The 20,407-nt window shown below is 47.8% G+C and overlaps 1 protein-coding gene across 3 annotated transcripts in view; it reads left to right on the top strand.

The window, feature by feature from the left end:
* Positions 1-20,407, top strand: part of BLNK (B cell linker) — a 319,789-nt gene that overhangs the window by 54,725 nt on the left and 244,657 nt on the right. For all 3 annotated transcript variants that reach the window (XM_068258679.1, XM_068258680.1, XM_068258681.1), the window contains exon 3: positions 15,138-15,184. In XM_068258679.1, coding sequence (XP_068114780.1) covers positions 15,138-15,184 — 47 coding nt within the window. The remainder of the gene's footprint in view (positions 1-15,137; positions 15,185-20,407) is intronic.

Genomic DNA, 20,407 nt, shown 5'->3' with positions numbered 1-20,407 from the left:
GTACGCGCGGCTAGCAAAGTGCTAGCTGCGCGTACAGCATTTTAAATGAAGAAAATCGCCCCACCAGGGGCTGAGATATCTTCCTGCGCGGCATAGCCCGAGCTCAGCTTGGGCTTACCGCCAGGAAGGTTAAACTGAGTATCAAACTTGAAAGCATTCACTGCATTCATCTGGAAATGATCACGTTTATTTTATTTTAATTTACCATCTTGGAAATGCTGGTCTTACCTCTGAAACATTGCTCTAATAAAGAGAAAGTCCACAAGCCCCTCTCCGCATGCATCGTGCCAATATATCCATAGGGTCATACAGGTGAATGTGGGTTTCACAGGCTGCACACACTTGGAATTATTAAACCACTTCATCAATGCCATGTACAACCCATTGCCCAAAATAATTACTACACATTTCTAGAGAAAAACAAAAAGGGAAACCATGTTAAGTAAAAAACACAATATTTATAGTGTAATTTAAAGAGACACTGAAGCGGAAAAAAAATTATGATATTATGATTTGTATGTGTAGTACAGCTAAGAAATAAAACATTAAGATCAGATACATCAGTCTAACTGTTTCCAGTGCAGGAAGAGTTGAGAAACTCCAGTTGTTATCTCTATGCAAACAAGCCATTAAGCTCTCCGACTAAGTTAGTCGTGGAGAGGGCTGTTATCTGACTTTTATTATCTCAACTGTAAGTAAACTGTTTACTTTTTCTCTGCTAGAGGAGAGGTCATTACTTCACAGACTGCTCTGAAAGACTCATTTTGAATGCTGAGTGTTGTGTAATCTGCACATATTATAGAATGATGCAATGTTAGAAAAAACACTATATACCTGAAAATAAAAGTATGAGAATATTTTCTTTGCTGCTAATCCTCTAGTAATTATTCATAGTACACAACCAATTCACTATATCATATTTTTTTTTTCGCTTCAGTGTCTCTTTAAATAGAATAGAATGCATATTTGTATTTTTTTAAAGTATTTCTGAAATGAGAAGCGTATGAAGCCTGTCATATTTATTTCCTTTTAACCAATTCTAGTTACCTGGCACTACTTCAGCCTTGGCCGAAACAAGCATGCAATTATCAAGTCAGATTTCAGTCAGAAACACCTGATTTGCATGCTTGTTCAGAGTCGACTCGATGGCTATGGCTAATAATAATGGCCTGGGTCGGACTGGGACACTGGGGGCCCACCAAAGAAATTTTAACCTGGGGCCCACACATCCCATGATTGCAGTGAAAAAAGGGCGTGACCATGCACCGGAAGGTGGGCGTGGTCATGATGTATTATGGACAGGGCCAAATGTACATGCTCTTAGCAGCATTGTAATTCAGAGACACTGCTGCCCAGCAAAACTTTGCATAGAGTCCCCTCCTTCAATATAAAGTAATGTCCTACTTTGCAGAGGTTGCGACCGCAGAGGTTGCAGAGGTTGAGACCTCATCGGGGCCCTTGGGCCAAAGGGGCCCCGAAGGGCCCTCCCTCAACTACAGTAGCTCTCTATTGGTCCTGTGCTCAAAATAATCACTTCTATAGATACATTGAACAGTGGTAATCATTAACAAGCTGTCCCCATCCCCTTCTTGCACCTCTGACACTGTAGTTGCCATTGGCAGGTTTTGGTGCGCCGTATCAATTGTTATGTATAGAGTACTTGGGGGGCCCCATTGTAAAACTTGCATCGGGGCCTACAGCTCCTTAGCTACGCCACTGCTCTCAGCATGAGTGATTACAGCACTGAGAAGAGAATTTTTGTGCTGCAGGCAGCAATTGGAGCTCTATCAGACAAGGAGGGGGGCCCACCAGAGACCAGGAGGCGGGGCCCACCGAGGGAAAAACTGTACTACTGTGGCCCAGTCCGACCCTGATAATGGCTATGGCTAATAATAATAGAGGCAGAGGCTCAGCAGGACAGCCAGGGCAATTTGCATTGTTTAAAAGGAGATAAATATGGCAGCCTCCATATCCCTCTCAATAGTGCCGTGCAGAGGATCCTTAAGGGGGTGGTGCTCAAATTTTAAAAAAAAAAGGGGTACCTGTTCAGTCCTGACAAATGTAATGCAGAGCATTAAGGCACTCTAGGCACGTACCTAGAGGGACCTGATGGTGAAAAGGCAGCTCCCTCCACAAGAGTGGAGTGAATATGAGAGGTTATTCACCTGGGTCTCAGCATTCCACTGACCAGATCTCCCTTCAGTCGGGGGCACCTCTTGTTACCTAATACTTGGGGGCATCTTTAGCGACTCAATACCGAGGATAGCTCTGGCTACCTAAGGGCCACCTGTAGCTACCTATGACAGGCAAGGGAACTAAGGGAGAGGTGACAGCTGGGCCAGAGGTGCGGATTAGCGGGGGATTGTAGGTTCATGGAGGGTGAAGTCTATGGTGCCAGGACATCTGTGCCTATAGGCTTCTGTGATGTAAATCCGAGCCTGCAGCCCAAGTTGGGCTAGATTACAGAGAAAAATCCAATTTTCTGATCGATCCGTCAATCTGTGTGCATTAACCACTTAAGGACCGGGCTGTTTCTCAAAGATCTGTGCTGCATGGGCCCTCCAGCCCGCAGCACAGATCGTGTTAATGGCAGGGCGATCAGACTTCTCCCCTTTTTTCCCCACTAGGGGGATGTCCTGCTGGGGGGGTCTGATCACCGCCGGCTATTATTGATTTGCGGGGGGGGGGCTCCTCAAAGCCCCCCTCCGCAGCCAGGGACGGATCTGGGGGGGGGGGGGGGGGCAAACGGGTATCTTGCCCCAGGTGCAGTTTGTTGAATTCTTAAAAAGGCGGCAAAATGAATGGCAGTTTAGGCGCCAAAACCTGACCTTTAGGCGCCAAAACCTGACCTTGCCCCAGGTGCAACTTGGTCTTGGTCCGTCCCTGTCCGCAGCGTTTTCTGCCCTCACCTCCGTTCCCTCCCTCTGGTTTCCCCTCTGAGCGGCGCAGGACGGATATCCGTCCTGCGCCGGATAGGCTTCTGCCTATCAAATGACGGCGATCCCCGGCCAATCAGAGGCCGGGGATCGACGATCTCCGTCACGGTGCTGCTGCGCAGCAGCGCCGTATTGATGTAAACAGCAGGGATTTCTTCCCCGCGTGTTTACATTACACATGCGAGCCGCGATCGGCGGCTCGCACACTGATCACGGAGACACCCTCCGTGAAGTGGCATGTAAAGGCCGCTCGTTCACTGTTTCCATGCAAAACCACAAACGACCAGGCGCCGCCTATTGGCGTTAGCTGCAAAAAATAAAATTTAAAATCACAAACACTGGTCCACATGACAGCCCAGGGGCCCCAGGTCTCTCTCACTCACTGGGGCCCCCCCACCTGAATGCTAATCTATGTAATTCCTGCTAGGTATGGTACAGCAGGCAAAGGGTGTATGACAGTGCACCTGATTGGCTGACAAGCGTCTGCTGGCCAGATAGAGGCAGGATATTGCTCTGACTGGAAGTTAGCAATTGTGTTTGTTGCTATTGGCGTTAGCTGGTCGTTAAGTGGTTAAAAAACAAACCCAATTTATCCAAAGCCCCTGACCAATGTTTTGACATTATGTTCTAACTGTGTCATTGTCTCTGCTCAATGACACATTCATTGAAGTACGCAAGAGCTAAAATCCATGAACTATTGGCTCTTTTTCTCTCTTTCCTGCTCTCAGAAGCTATTTTCTGCTAGGAAAGTTTTTTATGGTTGTAATTCCTAATCACTGAGGGTTGCACTGTAGTCTGACCCAGTCCCGACCCAGACAGAATCTGTCACTTAGACATCTGGGCCCAGATGCAATTCACCTTTCACCTGTGTTTTCTCCTAGGTGATATTTTTTAAATTTGTCAATAAAATGCCCTTTACACCACCAGAAAGTAAGAAAATACTCAAAATAATTTTGATAGCACTTTTTCACCTACTTTTTTGGTATTTTTTTTAAAGTTGAAAAGTGCTACAAAGTTATTTTAAATCAAAGATGAAAAATTATCTCCTCGGAGAAAACTCAGGTGAAAAAGTGGATAAAATCAATAGGGCATGTTATGTACATCAAGGTCCCATTTTAAGGACACTTAGGGCCCGTTCAGACTACAAAGTGCGGACCGCAACGCATGCGGACCGCAACGCGTACGAATGCACGCCATCCGCGTTCGTATGCGTTGCGTGGCTGATCCCATCACTGAAAAGTGAATGGGACAGCCGCGCGTTTTTGTAAAATCTGCGTGCAGCATGCGTTCCCGGACCGCACAGGTCCGGAACGCATGCTGTGTGAACATCAGACATTGCACTCTATGCAATGTCTGATGTCCTGCGTGTCGGCCCCCCCGCACGCGTTTCCAAAACGCGGCTGGAAACGCATGTAGTGTGAACGGGCCCTCAGGGCCCTTTTCCACCAGCGCGTTTGCGCTGGCTGAATCGCAAAACCGCAAACCGCTAGCGATTTTACAATCGCTACGGTTTGCTTTTTAACATAGGAATCGCGGTAGGTCATTTCCACTACCGCGATTCGCTTTTGTCGGGAACGCGAACGCGCGGCGGAGCGATAATTGCCGCGATTTTGCTATGCAGTGCATAGCATAGCAAAATCGCGGCCGCAAACGTCGGGGGAATCGCCGGTTTTGCGATTCAACAATCGCTAGCGTTCAGCGTGAACGCTAGCGATTGCAGGTGGAAAAGGGCCCTTAGGGCTGGTGCTCACCAAGAGCGCTTCTGAGCTCTTTTCAAAGCGCCAGCACTTTGTAAAGCCCTTGGCTCCTGTAACCCTATCAGGCTGTTCCCACAGCAGCGTTGTGATTTTTTTTTTTTAGAGCGATTCAGTATGAAGGAATGTGCCAAAACACAAATTCCTCTAAAAATCGCTCTGAAAATCGCTGTCCAAAAATGATTAGTAAAATCGCTAGGCGCTAGGGATTTTGATGTGAACCAGGCCTCAAAGTGGATTCAGGATAAAATGTGGAGTCGTTACTAATGGCCTCCTTTAACTACTCTACGACCGCTCCACGCCAAGGGGCGTGGCCACGGCGGCAGCCCCAGGACTGCCTAACGGCAATTGGCGTCAGGTCCTGGAGCCGGCTACTGCAGGAGATCGGGCGCAGGGTGCGCACGCATCTCCTTCTCACGGGGCGGAGCTCCCTCCCCTCTTCAGTCTCCGAGCGGACATTGCCGCTCGGGAGTCTGTTAGACGGCATGATCGCCATCTATTTACATAGTACAGTGCTGCGATCAGCAGCATCGCTGTACCGGGGACAGCCGTGTGACACGGTGTACACCTGGGGGACAAGAGAGCGATCGGCTGTCATAGGCAGAAGCCTATGACAGCCGATTGCGTGATTGGCCGGCTGGGGGGAGGGAGGGGATTTCTAAAAAAAACAACAAAAAAACAGAAATAGTAAAAAAAAAAAAAACACGAACATAAATGTGTAAAAAATAAATAAACACTGGGGGGGGGGGGGGGGAGGGGGCGCGATCAGACGCCACCAACAGAGAGCTCAGTTGGTGGGGAGAAAAGGGGGGGGGGAATCACTCATGTGCTGTGTGCTTGGCCTTAAAGCTGCAGTGGCCAATTATGACAGAAACTGCCTGGTCTTTAGGGGGGTCCTCAAGTGGTTAAGTGGATCTGAACTCAGCACTTCCTCTCTGCTTTAAAAGATAAGCAACAGCATAATAACCTTTACAGAAAAACGTCTTTGTCACAGCTGATACAAATCCTGCAATAAACCTGCAGTGTGTCTACTTCCTGCTTTCATGGAAGCAGACGTATGGTTAACATCCTGTGTTTACAAATTAGCTGCTCTGTCAAGGCCATCAGCTGACACAGGGTAGAGATCAAATTACAACTTGTGATTAGTCACAGATGAGGGCGGGATTGGGCAGGCTAAACTCTCTAAATACATACAGGGTGCTTTTCTCTCTGTTTTCCTTCTACCCTGTGCAAAAGTTCAGGTCCACTTTAAATATATTTCATAGTCCATTTACACCCCTACCCTGTTTTTTTAAAATCAAATGTGCGGAGCACTCCCTGCTATGGGCACGCGGTGTAGGACGTGGGCAGCTGGGCCAGCGCCTGCGCACTAATGCCTGACTCTGGCGACCTGAAAGAGGGTTACGGGGGATACTTAGGTAGGATCGGAGGGGCAGAGCGGAGAAGGGGGAGCAGTGGGTATCAGGGCCGGCGCTACCATAGAGGCAAAGGGGGCAATCGCCCCAGGGCCCCAGAGCCTGTAGGGGCCCTCAGGGTGTCTCCTCCAATATTTGTTGCCTCCCTGTTGCCTCCCTGTTGCCTCCCTGTGCTGGTGGGCAGATGATGAGGCGCAACACTGATGAAGGGCCCAGGAGTGAAATTTGGCTGCTACAATGGGTCCCTAATGCCGCTTTTTGGTCGGTGGGTGCCTGTTGGAGGGCCTCTGGGTTAATTTTGCTCTGGGGCCCCACTGTTACTAGAACCGGCCTTGGTGGGTATCAGGACAGCTGCCAGTCCATGCCTGCTTCCCTGTTTCTTCTCCTTCATTTGGCTCTGGTATCCTTTAATAAAGTACCTAGTCGCTCCATACTTCCATTTACCACTAGATGTCAGGGCTGTGCAATTTTTTTCTATTCACTGAAATAGAAAGGACAAGGACAACTCATTTCATCAAGTTCAGTTATACAGCAAAGAACAATGTGCTGTAATCTGCAGGGTCCATTTGTCATTGTTCTGGAAGCACTAAACTGATGACAAGTGAAATGAGACCGGCTGCTGTACTTGGCTCATTTTGCTCTGCCTAATGCCCTCCTTGCCTAATTAGCACGGAATATAGAAAGCAAAGAGATTTTACCTATATTAAAGCGGAATATAACCCTGCATTTCATCTTTGCTCTAAAACATTATTTACAGCATATTATATGCAACCAGCATTTTTTTTTTTACTAGACCAGCATTCAAAGGGTTACACACAGAGCTTGTAAGTTGAGTGCGTTGAATTGCAGATGCATCCAAACTTTAGATAATGTTATCTTGTGTTTACTTAAATGTATCAAGTGAGGAGTGTGACACATTCTCTGCCTGTGCAGGAGCTGCTGGAGACAGAGAGACACTGAAAGCACGTCTGCCTGCATGAATGAACGAATGAATGAATACAACCAGTTATTAATAAAATTTAAAGTCAGCTCACAAAGCAAAAAACTGTACTTTTGGAAACCTATAACTTCTAAATGAATATTAATACTTATGCCCAAATGCAAATGTGATAACCGTATGGCATATAAAAAGTAGGTAAAAATGTTTTTATTGAATATTATGTCAGGGTTTTAAACCGCTTTAAGCTAGCAGTTTCCTTCTTATACTTTTCTAATAAAGAACGGACATTTTTTCACTAAGCTAAGCCTGGTCTGCGGATCCTTATTCCATGGTTTGTACTAAAGGACTGGCTCTCTAGATCCTGCACCGACTGGTATGTGTTACCATGGGGGTAGAGCGTTTATGAACTTGTTCTTCCTTCTTATACTGTTGTGGGGATCCTGACTGGAAAAAAAAAACCCACATTATAAAGGGGGGCTGTGAAATCTATAACTGGAGAGAAAGAGGCTCCCCAAAATAGAGCTTAACCACTTGCCGACTGCGTCATGCCGAGGGGCGTGGCTGCGGCGGCAGCCCCAGGAATTCCTTACGCCAATCGGCATAAAGTCCTGGGGCAGTGGTTTGCAGGAGATTACGTACGCCGATGCTCGCACATCCCAGCTTGGATGACGTAGCCCCGCCTTCAGTCTCCCAGCGGCGATCATCGCTCAGAGACTGTTAGACGGCAAAACCTCTTAACAGGGTATAGCGCTGCGATCTATGGCAGCGCTGTACAGGGGACAGCCGTGTGACACGGCTGTCCCCCTGGGTGGCACAAAAGTGATCAGCTGTCATAGGCTGAAGCCTATCACAGCCTATCATGCTGATTGGCTGGCTGTGGTAGGGAGGGAGAGGGGATGGCAAAATAAATTTTAAAAATTGTCAAAAATATTACAAAATAAGACAAACAAATATTTATTAAAAAAATAAAAACATCTGGGGAGCGATCAGATCAGAGAGCTCTGTTGGTGGGGATAAAAGGGGGGTAATCACTTGTGTGCTGAGTTGTGCGGCCCTGCAGCGAGGCCTTAACCCTTTCTGGACCAGCACCCTCTGCCCCCTTAAGGACCAGAGGGTGCTGGTCCAGCAAACCGCCGCTTCCCGACGAATCGCCGCAAGTTACCATTGCTCCCGCCGGACACGCCGCTCTGTCCCCGCCGCAGGCTGCTCTCTCTGCCGTCGCTATGACGGCAGATCGCTGTGCGCCGGTCAGGAGCCGCTTTCATTGGCTCCTGACCCTGTCATTCCATGTAAGCCAATGGGAACGGCTTACATGAATGACAGGGCCAGGAGCCAATGAAAACGGCTCCTGCCCGGCTCACAGTGCTCTGCTGTCATAGATGCGGCAGGGCAGCACATTGCGGCGGGGGCAGAGCGGACCGAGCGATGGGGACGGGCGGGGACGGGCGGGGGCGTGCGGTCAATGGGACGTAGAGCTTACGTCCGGTCAGGACCGCAGCGCCCCCTGCCCGCCGTAGATTTATACTCGCTCGGTCCGCAGGTAGTTAAAGCTGCAGTGGTACTTTTTTGTGAAAAATGGTTCAATCAATAATAAAATTATAAAATAAAAAGCTTACCTCCAAAGAGGACAAAGCCCATATGAGGTAAAACAATTTTTTAAAGTTCAGACACTGGAAGGATAACGCATTTCGCGAAGCACAGTCCGCTTCTTCAGATCAATAACAACAATTTCTTTAGATCAAAAACAATGCGGGCAAGTAGCGTTCTGAAAAATTTCCGACTCTTTATCGGAATTCCTTGAAATCTGTGTGCTCATCCCTAATGTAGATACAGTCAGGGCCGGTTGAAGCAACGTTGGGTCCCCGAGGCAAAATTTAACCTGAGTGCCCCTTGCCTTCCACCCCCTTCCTTCTCCCCTGCCACACGGATGTTGTCTCCGGTGCCCCTGCAGTGTTGTGAGCAAAGTGAACTCACCTGTCACATGCTCCGGTCTTCATCCATCCACGCTGCCTGCCTCTTTTTAGTGACCCAGCCAGGGCCGGTTCAAGCCACAATGGGGCACTGGGGCAAAATTCACCTGGGGGGCCAACCTGACACTCCCTCCTCCAGCATATTCACTCCCCTGGGATCCTGAGTCAACTGCCCTCCCCCAGATCTCCCCCTGTACAACTAGGGCCCCTGCAGCGTTTTTGTCAGCATAGCCACTCACCAGTCCAAGGTGCTCTGCTGCATTGCATGCACTGTCATCTTCATCCTCACAGGGACACCTCTTCTCCGTGACCTGGCACATGTTATTGCCTAATTACCTGTGATAGGTCATGGAGAAGAGGAAGTGTTCAGGAATGAAGAGGTCGAGAACAAATGGGGCTGCATACCTGGGCAGTGAGCTGCTATGCTGGCAAAAGGGCCCTGGGGAGCACTAGTCATGAGGAGACTTGGGGGCCCAGCAGCACTTAGGGGTCCTGGGTCAATTGCCCCCTTTGCCTCTATGGTAGTGCCGGCCCTGGACCCAGCATGTGCTATTACGCAATTACACGGCTGGATCACTAAGACGAGGCAGTCAGCATGGATAGAGGAAGACAGGAGCACTATCTATATCTATACACTGGTATACCGAAGAACTCCCTCTAGTGGCTGCAGCATGCCTAAAGAGATGCCAGGGATGCACTGGACAGAAAAAAAACAACTACTGCACCCCACTTGTGGGAAGACTCACAGCTTTCCACCTGACCTCCTCCACAGCTGGTGAGACTTACTAAGCTGACCTGCTCCACGACTAGTGAGATTTACTAAGCTGACCTGCTCCACGACTGGTGAGATTTACTAAGCTGACCTGCTCCACAGCTGGTGAGACTTACTAAGCTGACCTGCTCCACAGCTGGTGAGACTTACTAAGCTGACCTGCTCCACAGCTGGTGAGATTTACTAAGCTGACCTGCTCCACAGCTGGTGAGACTTACTAAGCTGACCTGCTCCACAGCTGGTGAGACTTACTAAGCTGACCTGCTCCACAGCTGGTGAGACTTACTAAGCTGACCTGCTCCACAGCTGGTGAGATTTACTAAGCTGACCTGCTCCACAGCTGGTGAGATTTACTAAGCTGACCTGCTCCACAGCTGGTGAGACTTACTAAGCTGACCTGCTCCACAGCTGGTGAGACTTACTAAGCTGACCTCCTCCACAGCTGGTGAGACTTACTAAGCTGACCTGCTCCACAGCTGGTGAGATTTACTAAGCTGACCTGCTCCACAGCTGGTGAGACTTACTAAGCTGACCTGCTCCACAGCTGGTGAGACTTACTAAGCTGACCTGCTCCACAGCTGGTGAGACTTACTAAGCTGACCTGCTCCACAGCTGGTGAGACTTACTAAGCTGACCTCCTCCACAGCTGGTGAGACTTACTAAGCTGACCTGCTCCACAGCTGGTGAGACTTACTAAGCTGACCTGCTCCACAGCTGGTGAGACTTACTAAGCTGACCTGCTCCACAGCTGGTGAGATTTACTAAGCTGACCTGCTCCACAGCTGGTGAGACTTACTAAGCTGACCTGCTCCACAGCTGGTGAGACTTACTAAGCTGACCTGCTCCACAGCTGGTGAGACTTACTAAGCTGACCTGCTCCACAGCTGGTGAGATTTACTAAGCTGACCTGCTCCACAGCTGGTGAGACTTACTAAGCTGACCTGCTCCACAGCTGGTGAGACTTACTAAGCTGACCTGCTCCACGGCTGGTGAGATTTACTAAGCTGACCTGCTCCACAGCTGGTGAGACTTACTAAGCTGACCTGCTCCACAGCTGGTGAGATTTACTAAGCTGACCTGCTCCACAGCTGGTGAGACTTACTAAGCTGACCTCCTCCACAACTGGTGAGACTTACTAAGCTGACCTGCTCCACAGCTGGTGAGACTTACTAAGCTGACCTGCTCCACAGCTGGTGAGACTTACTAAGCTGACCTCCTCCACAACTGGTGAGACTTACTAAGCTGACCTGCTCCACAGCTGGTGAGACTTACTAAGCTGACCTGCTCCACAGCTGGTGAGATTTACTAAGCTGACCTGCTCCACAGCTGGTGAGACTTACTAAGCTGACCTGCTCCACAGCTGGTGAGACTTACTAAGCTGACCTGCTCCACGGCTGGTGAGATTTACTAAGCTGACCTGCTCCACAGCTGGTGAGACTTACTAAGCTGACCTGCTCCACAGCTGGTGAGATTTACTAAGCTGACCTGCTCCACAGCTGGTGAGATTTACTAAGCTGACCTGCTCCACAGCTGATGAGACTTACTAAGCTGACCTGCTCCACAGCTGGTGAGACTTACTAAGCTGACCTGCTCCACAGCTGATGAGACTTACTAAGCTGACCTGCTCCACAGCTGGTGAGACTTACTAAGCTGACCTGCTCCACAGCTGGTGAGACTTACTAAGCTGACCTGCTCCACAGCTGGTGAGACTTACTAAGCTGACCTGCTCCACAGCTGGTGAGACTTACTAAGCTGACCTGCTCCACAGCTGGTGAGACTTACTAAGCTGACCTGCTCCACAGCTGGTGAGACTTACTAAGCTGACCTTCTCCACAGCTGGTGAGACTTACTAAGCTGACCTGCTCCACAGCTGGTGAGACTTACTAAGCTGACCTGCTCCACAGCTGGTGAGACTTACTAAGCTGACCTCCTCCACAGCTGGTGAGACTTACTAAGCTGACCTGCTCCACAGCTGGTGAGACTTACTAAGCTGACCTGCTCCACAGCTGGTGAGACTTACTAAGCTGACCTGCTCCACAGCTGGTGAGACTTACTAAGCTGACCTGCTCCACATCTGGTGAGACTTACTAAGCTGACCTGCTCCACAGCTGGTGAGACTTACTAAGCTGACCTGCTCCACAGCTGGTGAGACTTACCGAGCAGGACTTAGTGAATTGAAGAATGCTTTTTCGGTATATTACCAAACTTCTACCGCATGCGAGAAATCTTGTGGAATTCTGAAAAAAGTGCAAAATACCGAATGCAGCATTTTACCGACCTAAATTATTTTACCAAATTGCCCTTAGTGAATTGAGGGCATACTCCATGAGTGCAACTGCAAAAAAAGAGAACCGGTCCTGCATCCTCTTCCTCACAGGTCTTCTCTTACGATATACTGAGGTGACAAAGCAATCACTGTAAAGCTGTATGGCTTGTTTGTCTCATTTATTGTCAGCTGTATTGCTTTTTTATTTGGATAAGAAGACACTGCGCTGCGCAACTCTTAATCACATTTCCTTTCCTAACAACCCAATCCGGAAAGCCATGAAATTACGAAACGTCTGCAAGTTTCCATCGAGGAGCAAAAGCCGTGTGCTTAATACGTGAACTTAGAAAGCAAGAGACCTCATCCGTGGCGACCGCGCACCTTGGAAACTGCTGACCTGTCCCGGGGTATCACGAGCCGACTATAAATTCAGAATTACGACTGTCAGAACTCGAAGCGATAAAATATGCCCAGCCGTTCCGCCATTGTGTGCGTTGCTGCAGCCGCGGAATGGAGTTTTTACGTCTTTGTTAACAAACATAAAAAAGCCACCTGAGATTAATTAAAGTTTGCATCCCATCTGCTGTGCTGTGAATATAATCATTGGAGCATTTGTAGTATGGTACAAGGAGACGCGAGTTCCTTCTCCCTGGGGCAGGCAGCTGGTGCTGTAAACTCATATGACATTTGTACTTACAATTTCCTTCCTATTATGTAAAAGCATCCAGAATTGTTCAGCTTTTGTACAGCCATAACAACCGCATTACAGCACAAAGGTTGCAATGTCTATTCCTGTCTTAGGCGATAACTAGAATCTTCACAAAACTTTGAGCCAAACTTGTCGCCTTGATGGGAAGTCACAGATCAGTAAGGAATAATACCATTGTCCTCTGCCAACTGACATTAATCATAATTACCATAGTAACAGGGGCATAACTAGAGGGGAGCAGCATCTGAAATGGCAGGGGGGCCTAGAGCTGTGGGGGCCCCCCAACTACTAACATTCCCTTCCTCCGATACAGGGGAGTATTCTTCAGATCAGGTGTTTTTGTATGTACACTTGCAATGGGTGTGAGACCATGATGGCAACACTTGTTTTAGATTAGAGCCATAAAAGTTTTCCTGGCAGAATACAACTTCTGAGACCATAAAGAGATTAAAAAAAAGGTCAATAGTTCATGTATTTTGACACTGGGACACTTAATAGACTGCCACTGAGCAGAGGCAACAAAACATTCAATCTACTTTGTAAATGTTGAAATCCTACCTAATAAAACCCCACTGTCCCTGCGTCTCCTGTCCCTGTGTCTGTGCTTTTGTGCTACTGTGCATGTGTAGCACGAGCGCCTGTTGGGACAGGAGGAGGACGTGGCCAAGGGGGGGAGGGGTGGCGTGTGTGGGCTGACATGCGGCCGGCAGCGGTGGTCACGGGGGGAAGGGGGTTGTGAGGAGGGCCTAGAGCCCGTTTTTAAACCAGTTTAGATCTGCTAGTGTAAAATAAAACCAAGGGATATCTAAAAAAAAGTCATTTTTAGGAGTAGAAGGATAAATACAATTGTTTATCGTATCGGTTTATTTTCACCTCGGGTTCACGTTAAGCCGCCAGTAGAACATGTCTATAGGAAGAGAAGAGCAGAAACATTGATTATTGTTTTGTATTACCATATATTCCGGCGTATAAGACGACTGGGCGTATAAGACGACCCCATAAATTTTCCAGTTAAAATATAGAGTTTGGGATATACTCGCTGTATAAGACTACCCCTCTTCCAATGCACACCAAATAAAAATTAAAAAAAAATATATATATATATACTGGTACTATGTATGAACAGATACTGGTGCTGTACTGTACAGTATGTGGTACCCAGTATATAGCAGTATATAGGCGATTGACTTGTTGAATTGGTCAGCTCTCCTTGTCTTCCTGTTTATCAGAGCGGTATGGAAGAATAGATTGTGCTGTGCCCATAAAACATGCCTCTTTCACACCTTTCGGCCCACCCTTGTATCCTATTTACCTCCTCCTCTGCCTCTCAGATCTCACACAAGTGCTTCTGCGCCACTTCACTACAGTTCTCAGCAGTGAGATCTGAGAGGCGGTAACAGGATAGGGTGGATCAACTGACATCAATGGCACCCGGCGTATAAGACGACCCCCAACTTTTCAGAAGATTTTCAAGGGTTAAAAAGTAGTTTTATATGCAGGAATATACAGTATTATTATTTATTGTATTTATAAAGCGCCAACATATTACGCAGCGCTGGACAATAACTACATACAATCATACAAAGGATGACAGACGTAACAAGGTTATACAACATAGGAGAAAGCTATACAAGGCAAACGGTACAAAATACATGATCATGCGATTCTGGTTTGGTTAGGTAGGCCCAGTATTCAAGTCTGATAAGATTACAAAAGAAAAAGTTACACTACTGAGTTGTCTGGTAAATTAGTTTATGTTTCTGCAGTCAAACTTTAAAGATGGCATTTCACGCATCACTTTTGCTAAACTTCCCAATATATTCAAAGCTATAATGTCCAATTCAGACGAGAAGCAGGGGGCTCTATAAAGCCAGTTTCTTTTCCGCCGTGCGTTGAATAGAATAGCCACATCTTCTGACAAAGCCTCACGCTGGTGTTTTGGAGGTTTGCATAACTTTACGGTACACATGATGCAAATCACCGATAACATCAAGCAGCTTCTATTGTCAGTATTCCCTTTATTGTGGTTCTGTTGTGTAGAGCCAGTAATATGGGAAACTGAGCGTAATCAGGAGGTGACAGCGGAACAGGTTACACCATGCAAAGAATATTCACTTTGTTTTACAAAGGCTCAGTACCCGCTTTGATTATTCCGACGCATTCTTTTATTTCCTTGGCTTATATGCTGTAATAGGAGACAAAACCACATTTTACTATTTTACTATGCAAGCACAGCTTTGGTTAACAAATGATAAACAAGCAGATATATGGAGCTTTGTCTATTGTTGTTGGTGAACTTTACTGTACATAATGCTATCTGCTGATATTGTATTTAAATAGGGGATTTAATGATGTGTTTTTTTTTCTTTTCGCAGAACATGACAGATCATGAACTGCACAAATTCAACGTCCTCTACCAACCGTAAGTCAGCTGCATGACTGTCAGTGGTAGCATCATCATTGTCTGCTGTACACTGTTATTGTAGCTTTACTCCGCCCACATGCTTTTTCATGCTGTGTTCCCTCTAGTGCTCATTGCACTTAAAGCAAAATTGAAGCGATTTTGAAATAATAAAAAAATATACTTACCTAAAGAGGGGGAGGCTGTGAGTCTTATTGAGCCTTCACACTCCTCTCAAGGTCCCCTACTTCCAGCGCTCTCTCCCGCCTTCGAATCATCTGCCGCGGGAGGCTTTGGAAGTCTTCAGGAGCCCAAGTGCTTCCAAAGAGGGGTGGCTCCGTACTGCTCATGCGCGAGAGAGCACATGTTTGCCTATGCCCCTAAACCAAAGGTTTCCCTTTAGGGCTGGTTCAGACGGACGTCTGCGTAGCGTCGCGTCTGGGGGCGTTGCAGCGGCTGCGCGGTCAGGCTTTCAGTAGCCTTCGGTCGCGTTCCGATGCGGTCGCGTTTTTTTTTCCCCAAGGGGAACATTAGCCGTCGCAGTTGGCCGCTCCCTGGAAGCGACATGTCGCTTCCAGGGGCAGCTCGAACGCTCGCAAAAATCGGGACCCGAACGCCGCGTTCGGGTAAAAGCGTGCAAAAGCTCGGTGTAAACGTTCCCATTCACTTGAATGGTAGCGTTTACCGCGACGTTCCGAACGCTTGCGGTAAACGCTCCGCAAGCGTCCGTCTGAACCAGCCCTTACTTAGGGAAGTATGTAACTTTTTGCGCTTTTGGGGGGGTGAAAGGGGGGGGGGGGTAAGCCTGCAGGTTAGCTTTGATGACATGCAGTTACACAATCAACTGTGCAGTGATCATTTGATAATTTATGTTTTTAAGATTTTAGTACAAAATAGGGAGTTGTCCTTTAAGATTTAGCACTATACTACAGTATTAGCATATGCTGATCTTTGGAGAAAGGTACAAAAATAAATCAGTGAATAATGCTGGACTTTGGCTCGTAGAAACTATAAACCTTATCTGGAACTTGTTGTGACCGACACACATGGTGCAACAGCTGCAGCCACAGAAAAGCAATTCCAATACATCAGCAAAAAGCACATCGGCCGCTGCAGGTTCCAACCACACAATCCACAAGTGTCTAATCACAGCGCACAGAGCTTCCTCCAACGCCTTCTCCCACCATCACCCCACGTGGGGTCCCTGACAATACACCTCTTACATCAGGGCAGCCATCGGGGGGGGGGGGGGGGGGGGGGCAACTGAGACTGCAGTGAGGGGCCCAGGGTTTCTGGGGGCCCTGGGCCCCCCAAAGCACTGGAAGGGTCGCATGTGCTGGCTGCGGGCCTGTGGCTCACTAACCAGCACACTGTGTTGCAGCACTGAGAGCGTGACATCAGCGCTTGGACATGGGGAACAGATGAGTGAGCACGCTACAGCGGACTTTCTATACTGGGGCACCACCTATAGCTGGCTACTATACTATTCTGGGGGAACCTATACCTGGCTACCTATACTGGGGGCACCTATGCCTGGCTACCTATACTGGGGACACCTATGCCTGGCTACCTATACTGGGGGCACCTATGCTTGGCTATCTATACTGGGAGCACCTATGCCTGGCTATCTACACTGGGAGCACCTATGCCTGGCTATCTACACTGGGAGCACCTATGCCTGGCTACCTATACTGGGGGCACCTATGCCTGGCTACCTATACTGGGGGCACCTATGCCTGGCTACCTATACTGGGGACACCTATGCCTGGCTACCTATACTGGGGGCACCTATGCTTGGCTATCTATACTGGGAGCACCTATGCCTGGCTACCTATACTGGGGGCACCTATGCCTGGCTATCTACACTGGGAGCACCTATGCCTGGCTACCTATACTGGGGGCACCTATGCCTGGCTACCTATACTGGGGGCACCTATGCCTGGCTACCTATACTGGGGACACCTATGCCTGGCTACCTATACTGGGGGAACCTATACCTAGCTACTTATACTGGGGGCACCTATACCTGGCTAGGGCAGGGGACGAGCTGAGACAGAAGGGGACAAGAGGTAACACAGAGGGATAAAAGAGGCACAGGGGGGAACAGAGGCGAACAAAAGAGGCACAGGGAGAAAAGAGATGAGACGGGAACATGAGGTCACACAGAGGGACACAAAAGAGGCACAAACTGAGGTGAGACAGAGGGGGACAAAAGAGAACGGATAAAGGATAAGAACGGACCTACAAGTCTCATTTGTCAACCGTGGACTACCTGTATTTTGCTAGTATTTGGCTCCACCCACAACATGGCATGGTCACGCCCACTTTTTGCCACATCACGCTGTGAATGCAGCTTTCTTCAATGTCGGAGTCATGCACATTTTTTGCCGCAACGCACTTCGCGCACGGACACGGGGGTGGGGTGGCTAGTGGGTGGGCACAGCAACCAGTGGGTGGGTCCAAGGAGGGGGGGGCAGGCTTGATGATGTGTGAGGGGCCCCAAAATTTCTGATGGTGGCCCAGTCTTACATATACAACTGTATATACGGCTCTGGGCTGCAGTCAGTTTTATTGATTTACATGTATCCCTCCATCCAGCTGCAGACTAGGGATGGCCCAGCCTAGGAGAACTCATGGAGAAGCACATGATCAGTTTGATCAGCTGATAGATTTGTAAGCCTCTGATTTGCTGTGATGACTTCCTGGTTTAGCACATGATCATAGTAAAGAGCTGAGCAGCGCTACTTAAAAACAGATGAATGCTTACCTGCAAAAGTGTGCAAGCCCCACTGGTGGGATAAAATACACACTGAGCACACACATGACCTGTCTACCGCTTGGAGGATGTTGGTTTCCTCTAACAGCTTGCATGCAACTTGTTAGGTACTCGTCCCTCCCACTGTCGTAGAAGTCTTTCCTCCATGGGAGGGGACCTAACACTAACTAAATTATACCTATGCATATGCATAGCCTGGGCGCGCTACCAAGTAAAATTGAAAATTGCGTAAAAAAAGTGGGATCAGCGCATCACCAGGCCGCCACCGATTGGCTTCAACTCAGAGATGCGCTGAGCCCCCCCAGAGACTGCAAACGCACCTTGAACCAAACAGAAGCTCTGCATATACACCAAAAGCAAAACTGTTAAGTGGGAGCAGCTGGCCGGAAATAAATTGAAACATAGTAAAGAGCTGAGCAGCGCTACTTAAAAACAGATGAATGCTTACCTGCAAAAGTGTGCAAGCCCCACTGGTGGGATAAAATACACACTGAGCACACACATGACCTGTCTACCGCTTGGAGGATGTTGGTTTCCTCTAACAGTTGGTTTCCTCTATCCCACCAGTGGGGCTTGCACACTTTTGCAGGTAAGCATTCATCTGTTTTTAAGTAGCGCTGCTCAGCTCTTTACTATGTTTCAATTTATTTCCGGCCAGCTGCTCCCACTTAACAGTTTTGCTTTTGGTGTATATGCAGAGCTTCTGTTTGGTTCAAGGTGCGTTTGCAGTCTCTGGGGGGGCTCAGCGCATCTCTGAGTTGAAGCCAATCGGTGGCGGCCTGGTGATGCGCTGATCCCACTTTTTTTACGCAATTTTCAATTTTACTTGGTAGCGCGCCCAGGCTATGCATATGCATAGGTATAATTTAGTTAGTGTTAGGTCCCCTCCCATGGAGGAAAGACTTCTACGACAGTGGGAGGGACGAGTACCTAACAAGTTGCATGCAAGCTGTTAGAGGAAACCAACATCCTCCAAGCGGTAGACAGGTCATGTGTGTGCTCAGTGTGTATTTTATCCCACCAGTGGGGCTTGCACACTTTTGCAGGTAAGCATTCATCTGTTTTTAAGTAGCGCTGCTCAGCTCTTTACTATGTTTCAATTTATTTCCGGCCAGCTGCTCCCACTTAACAGTTTTGCTTTTGGTGTATATGCAGAGCTTCTGTTTGGTTCAAGGTGCGTTTGCAGTCTCTGGGGGGGCTCAGCGCATCTCTGAGTTGAAGCCAATCGGTGGCGGCCTGGTGATGCGCTGATCCCACTTTTTTTAGCACATGATCATGACCAGCAAATCAGAGCCTTACAAATCTATCAGCTGATCAAACTGATCATGTGCTTCCTCATAAGTTCTCCTAAGCAGGGCCATCCCTACTGCGGACCATGACCATGCCTGTTCCTAAAGATTAATGCAGAAGGGTTTATTTACTAAAGTTGGAGACAATAAGAAAACATCAGCAATGTCGCAGGCAGGCTTAAACTGGACCTGAACTCAGAACTTCCTCTCTGCTCTAAAAAATATGCAACAGCATAATAAGCTTTAAAGAAAAACATTTCTTTGTTACAGCTGATACAAATCCTGCAATAAATCTGCAGTGTGTCTACTTCCTGCTTTCATGGAAACAGACATATTATTAACATCCTTTGTTTTCAAATGATCGTATCTGCCGTGGCAGTCAGCTGACAAGGGGAGAGATCAAATTACAACTTGTGATTAGTTACAGATGAGGGGGAATTAAACAGGTTAAACTCATTTCTCTATGTTTTCCTTCTGTCCTGTGTAAGAGTTCAGGTCCACTTTAATTTAAAATAAAAAAAAAACTGGGTGACAAAACATTACAGCTCTTGCCCAGGTCATAAGAGAATACATTGAAGTTAGGTGACAGATTAGTGGATTAGAGTTTGTACCTTTACAGTCACATGCAACATCCATTGCAGGAAGTAATGAGTGATAAATCATGGACATCATATATTAGTGACAAGATATATATATATATATATATATATATATATATACATTGTACAGCGCTGCATAATATGTCGGCGCTATATAAATACTAAATAATAATAATAATAATATTAATCTGAACCTCGGGTCAAAAAGCAGATAATTACCTGCAGAGGCTTCCCGTATCCTCCTCGCCCCTGTCGCTACTCACCGGGCGTATATCGTAAAAAGGCACATGGAGATATGGGTGCCAAGTAATCCGGATAGTAAAATATCTGTATTTAATACCGATATTTTACTATGGCCTAACCTAAGCCTAACCCAAGCCTACAGAACCCTCCCCTCTGAATCCCAACCCTAATCCCTCCCCCCCAACCTACCTACCTGACACCTAACCCTAAACCCCCCCACACAAACTACCTACCTAACACCTAACCCTAACCCCCTCCCCCCCCCCCCCCCCCACACACACACAGACACACACACAAACTACCTACCTGATGCCTAACCCTAGTCCTTCCACACACA

The sequence above is a fragment of the Hyperolius riggenbachi genome, chromosome 10 (assembly GCF_040937935.1).
Source record: "Hyperolius riggenbachi isolate aHypRig1 chromosome 10, aHypRig1.pri, whole genome shotgun sequence".
NCBI lineage: Eukaryota > Metazoa > Chordata > Amphibia > Anura > Hyperoliidae > Hyperolius > Hyperolius riggenbachi.
The sequence above is the reverse complement of the archived record's forward strand: the minus strand, read 5'-3'. Positions and strand labels throughout refer to the sequence as shown.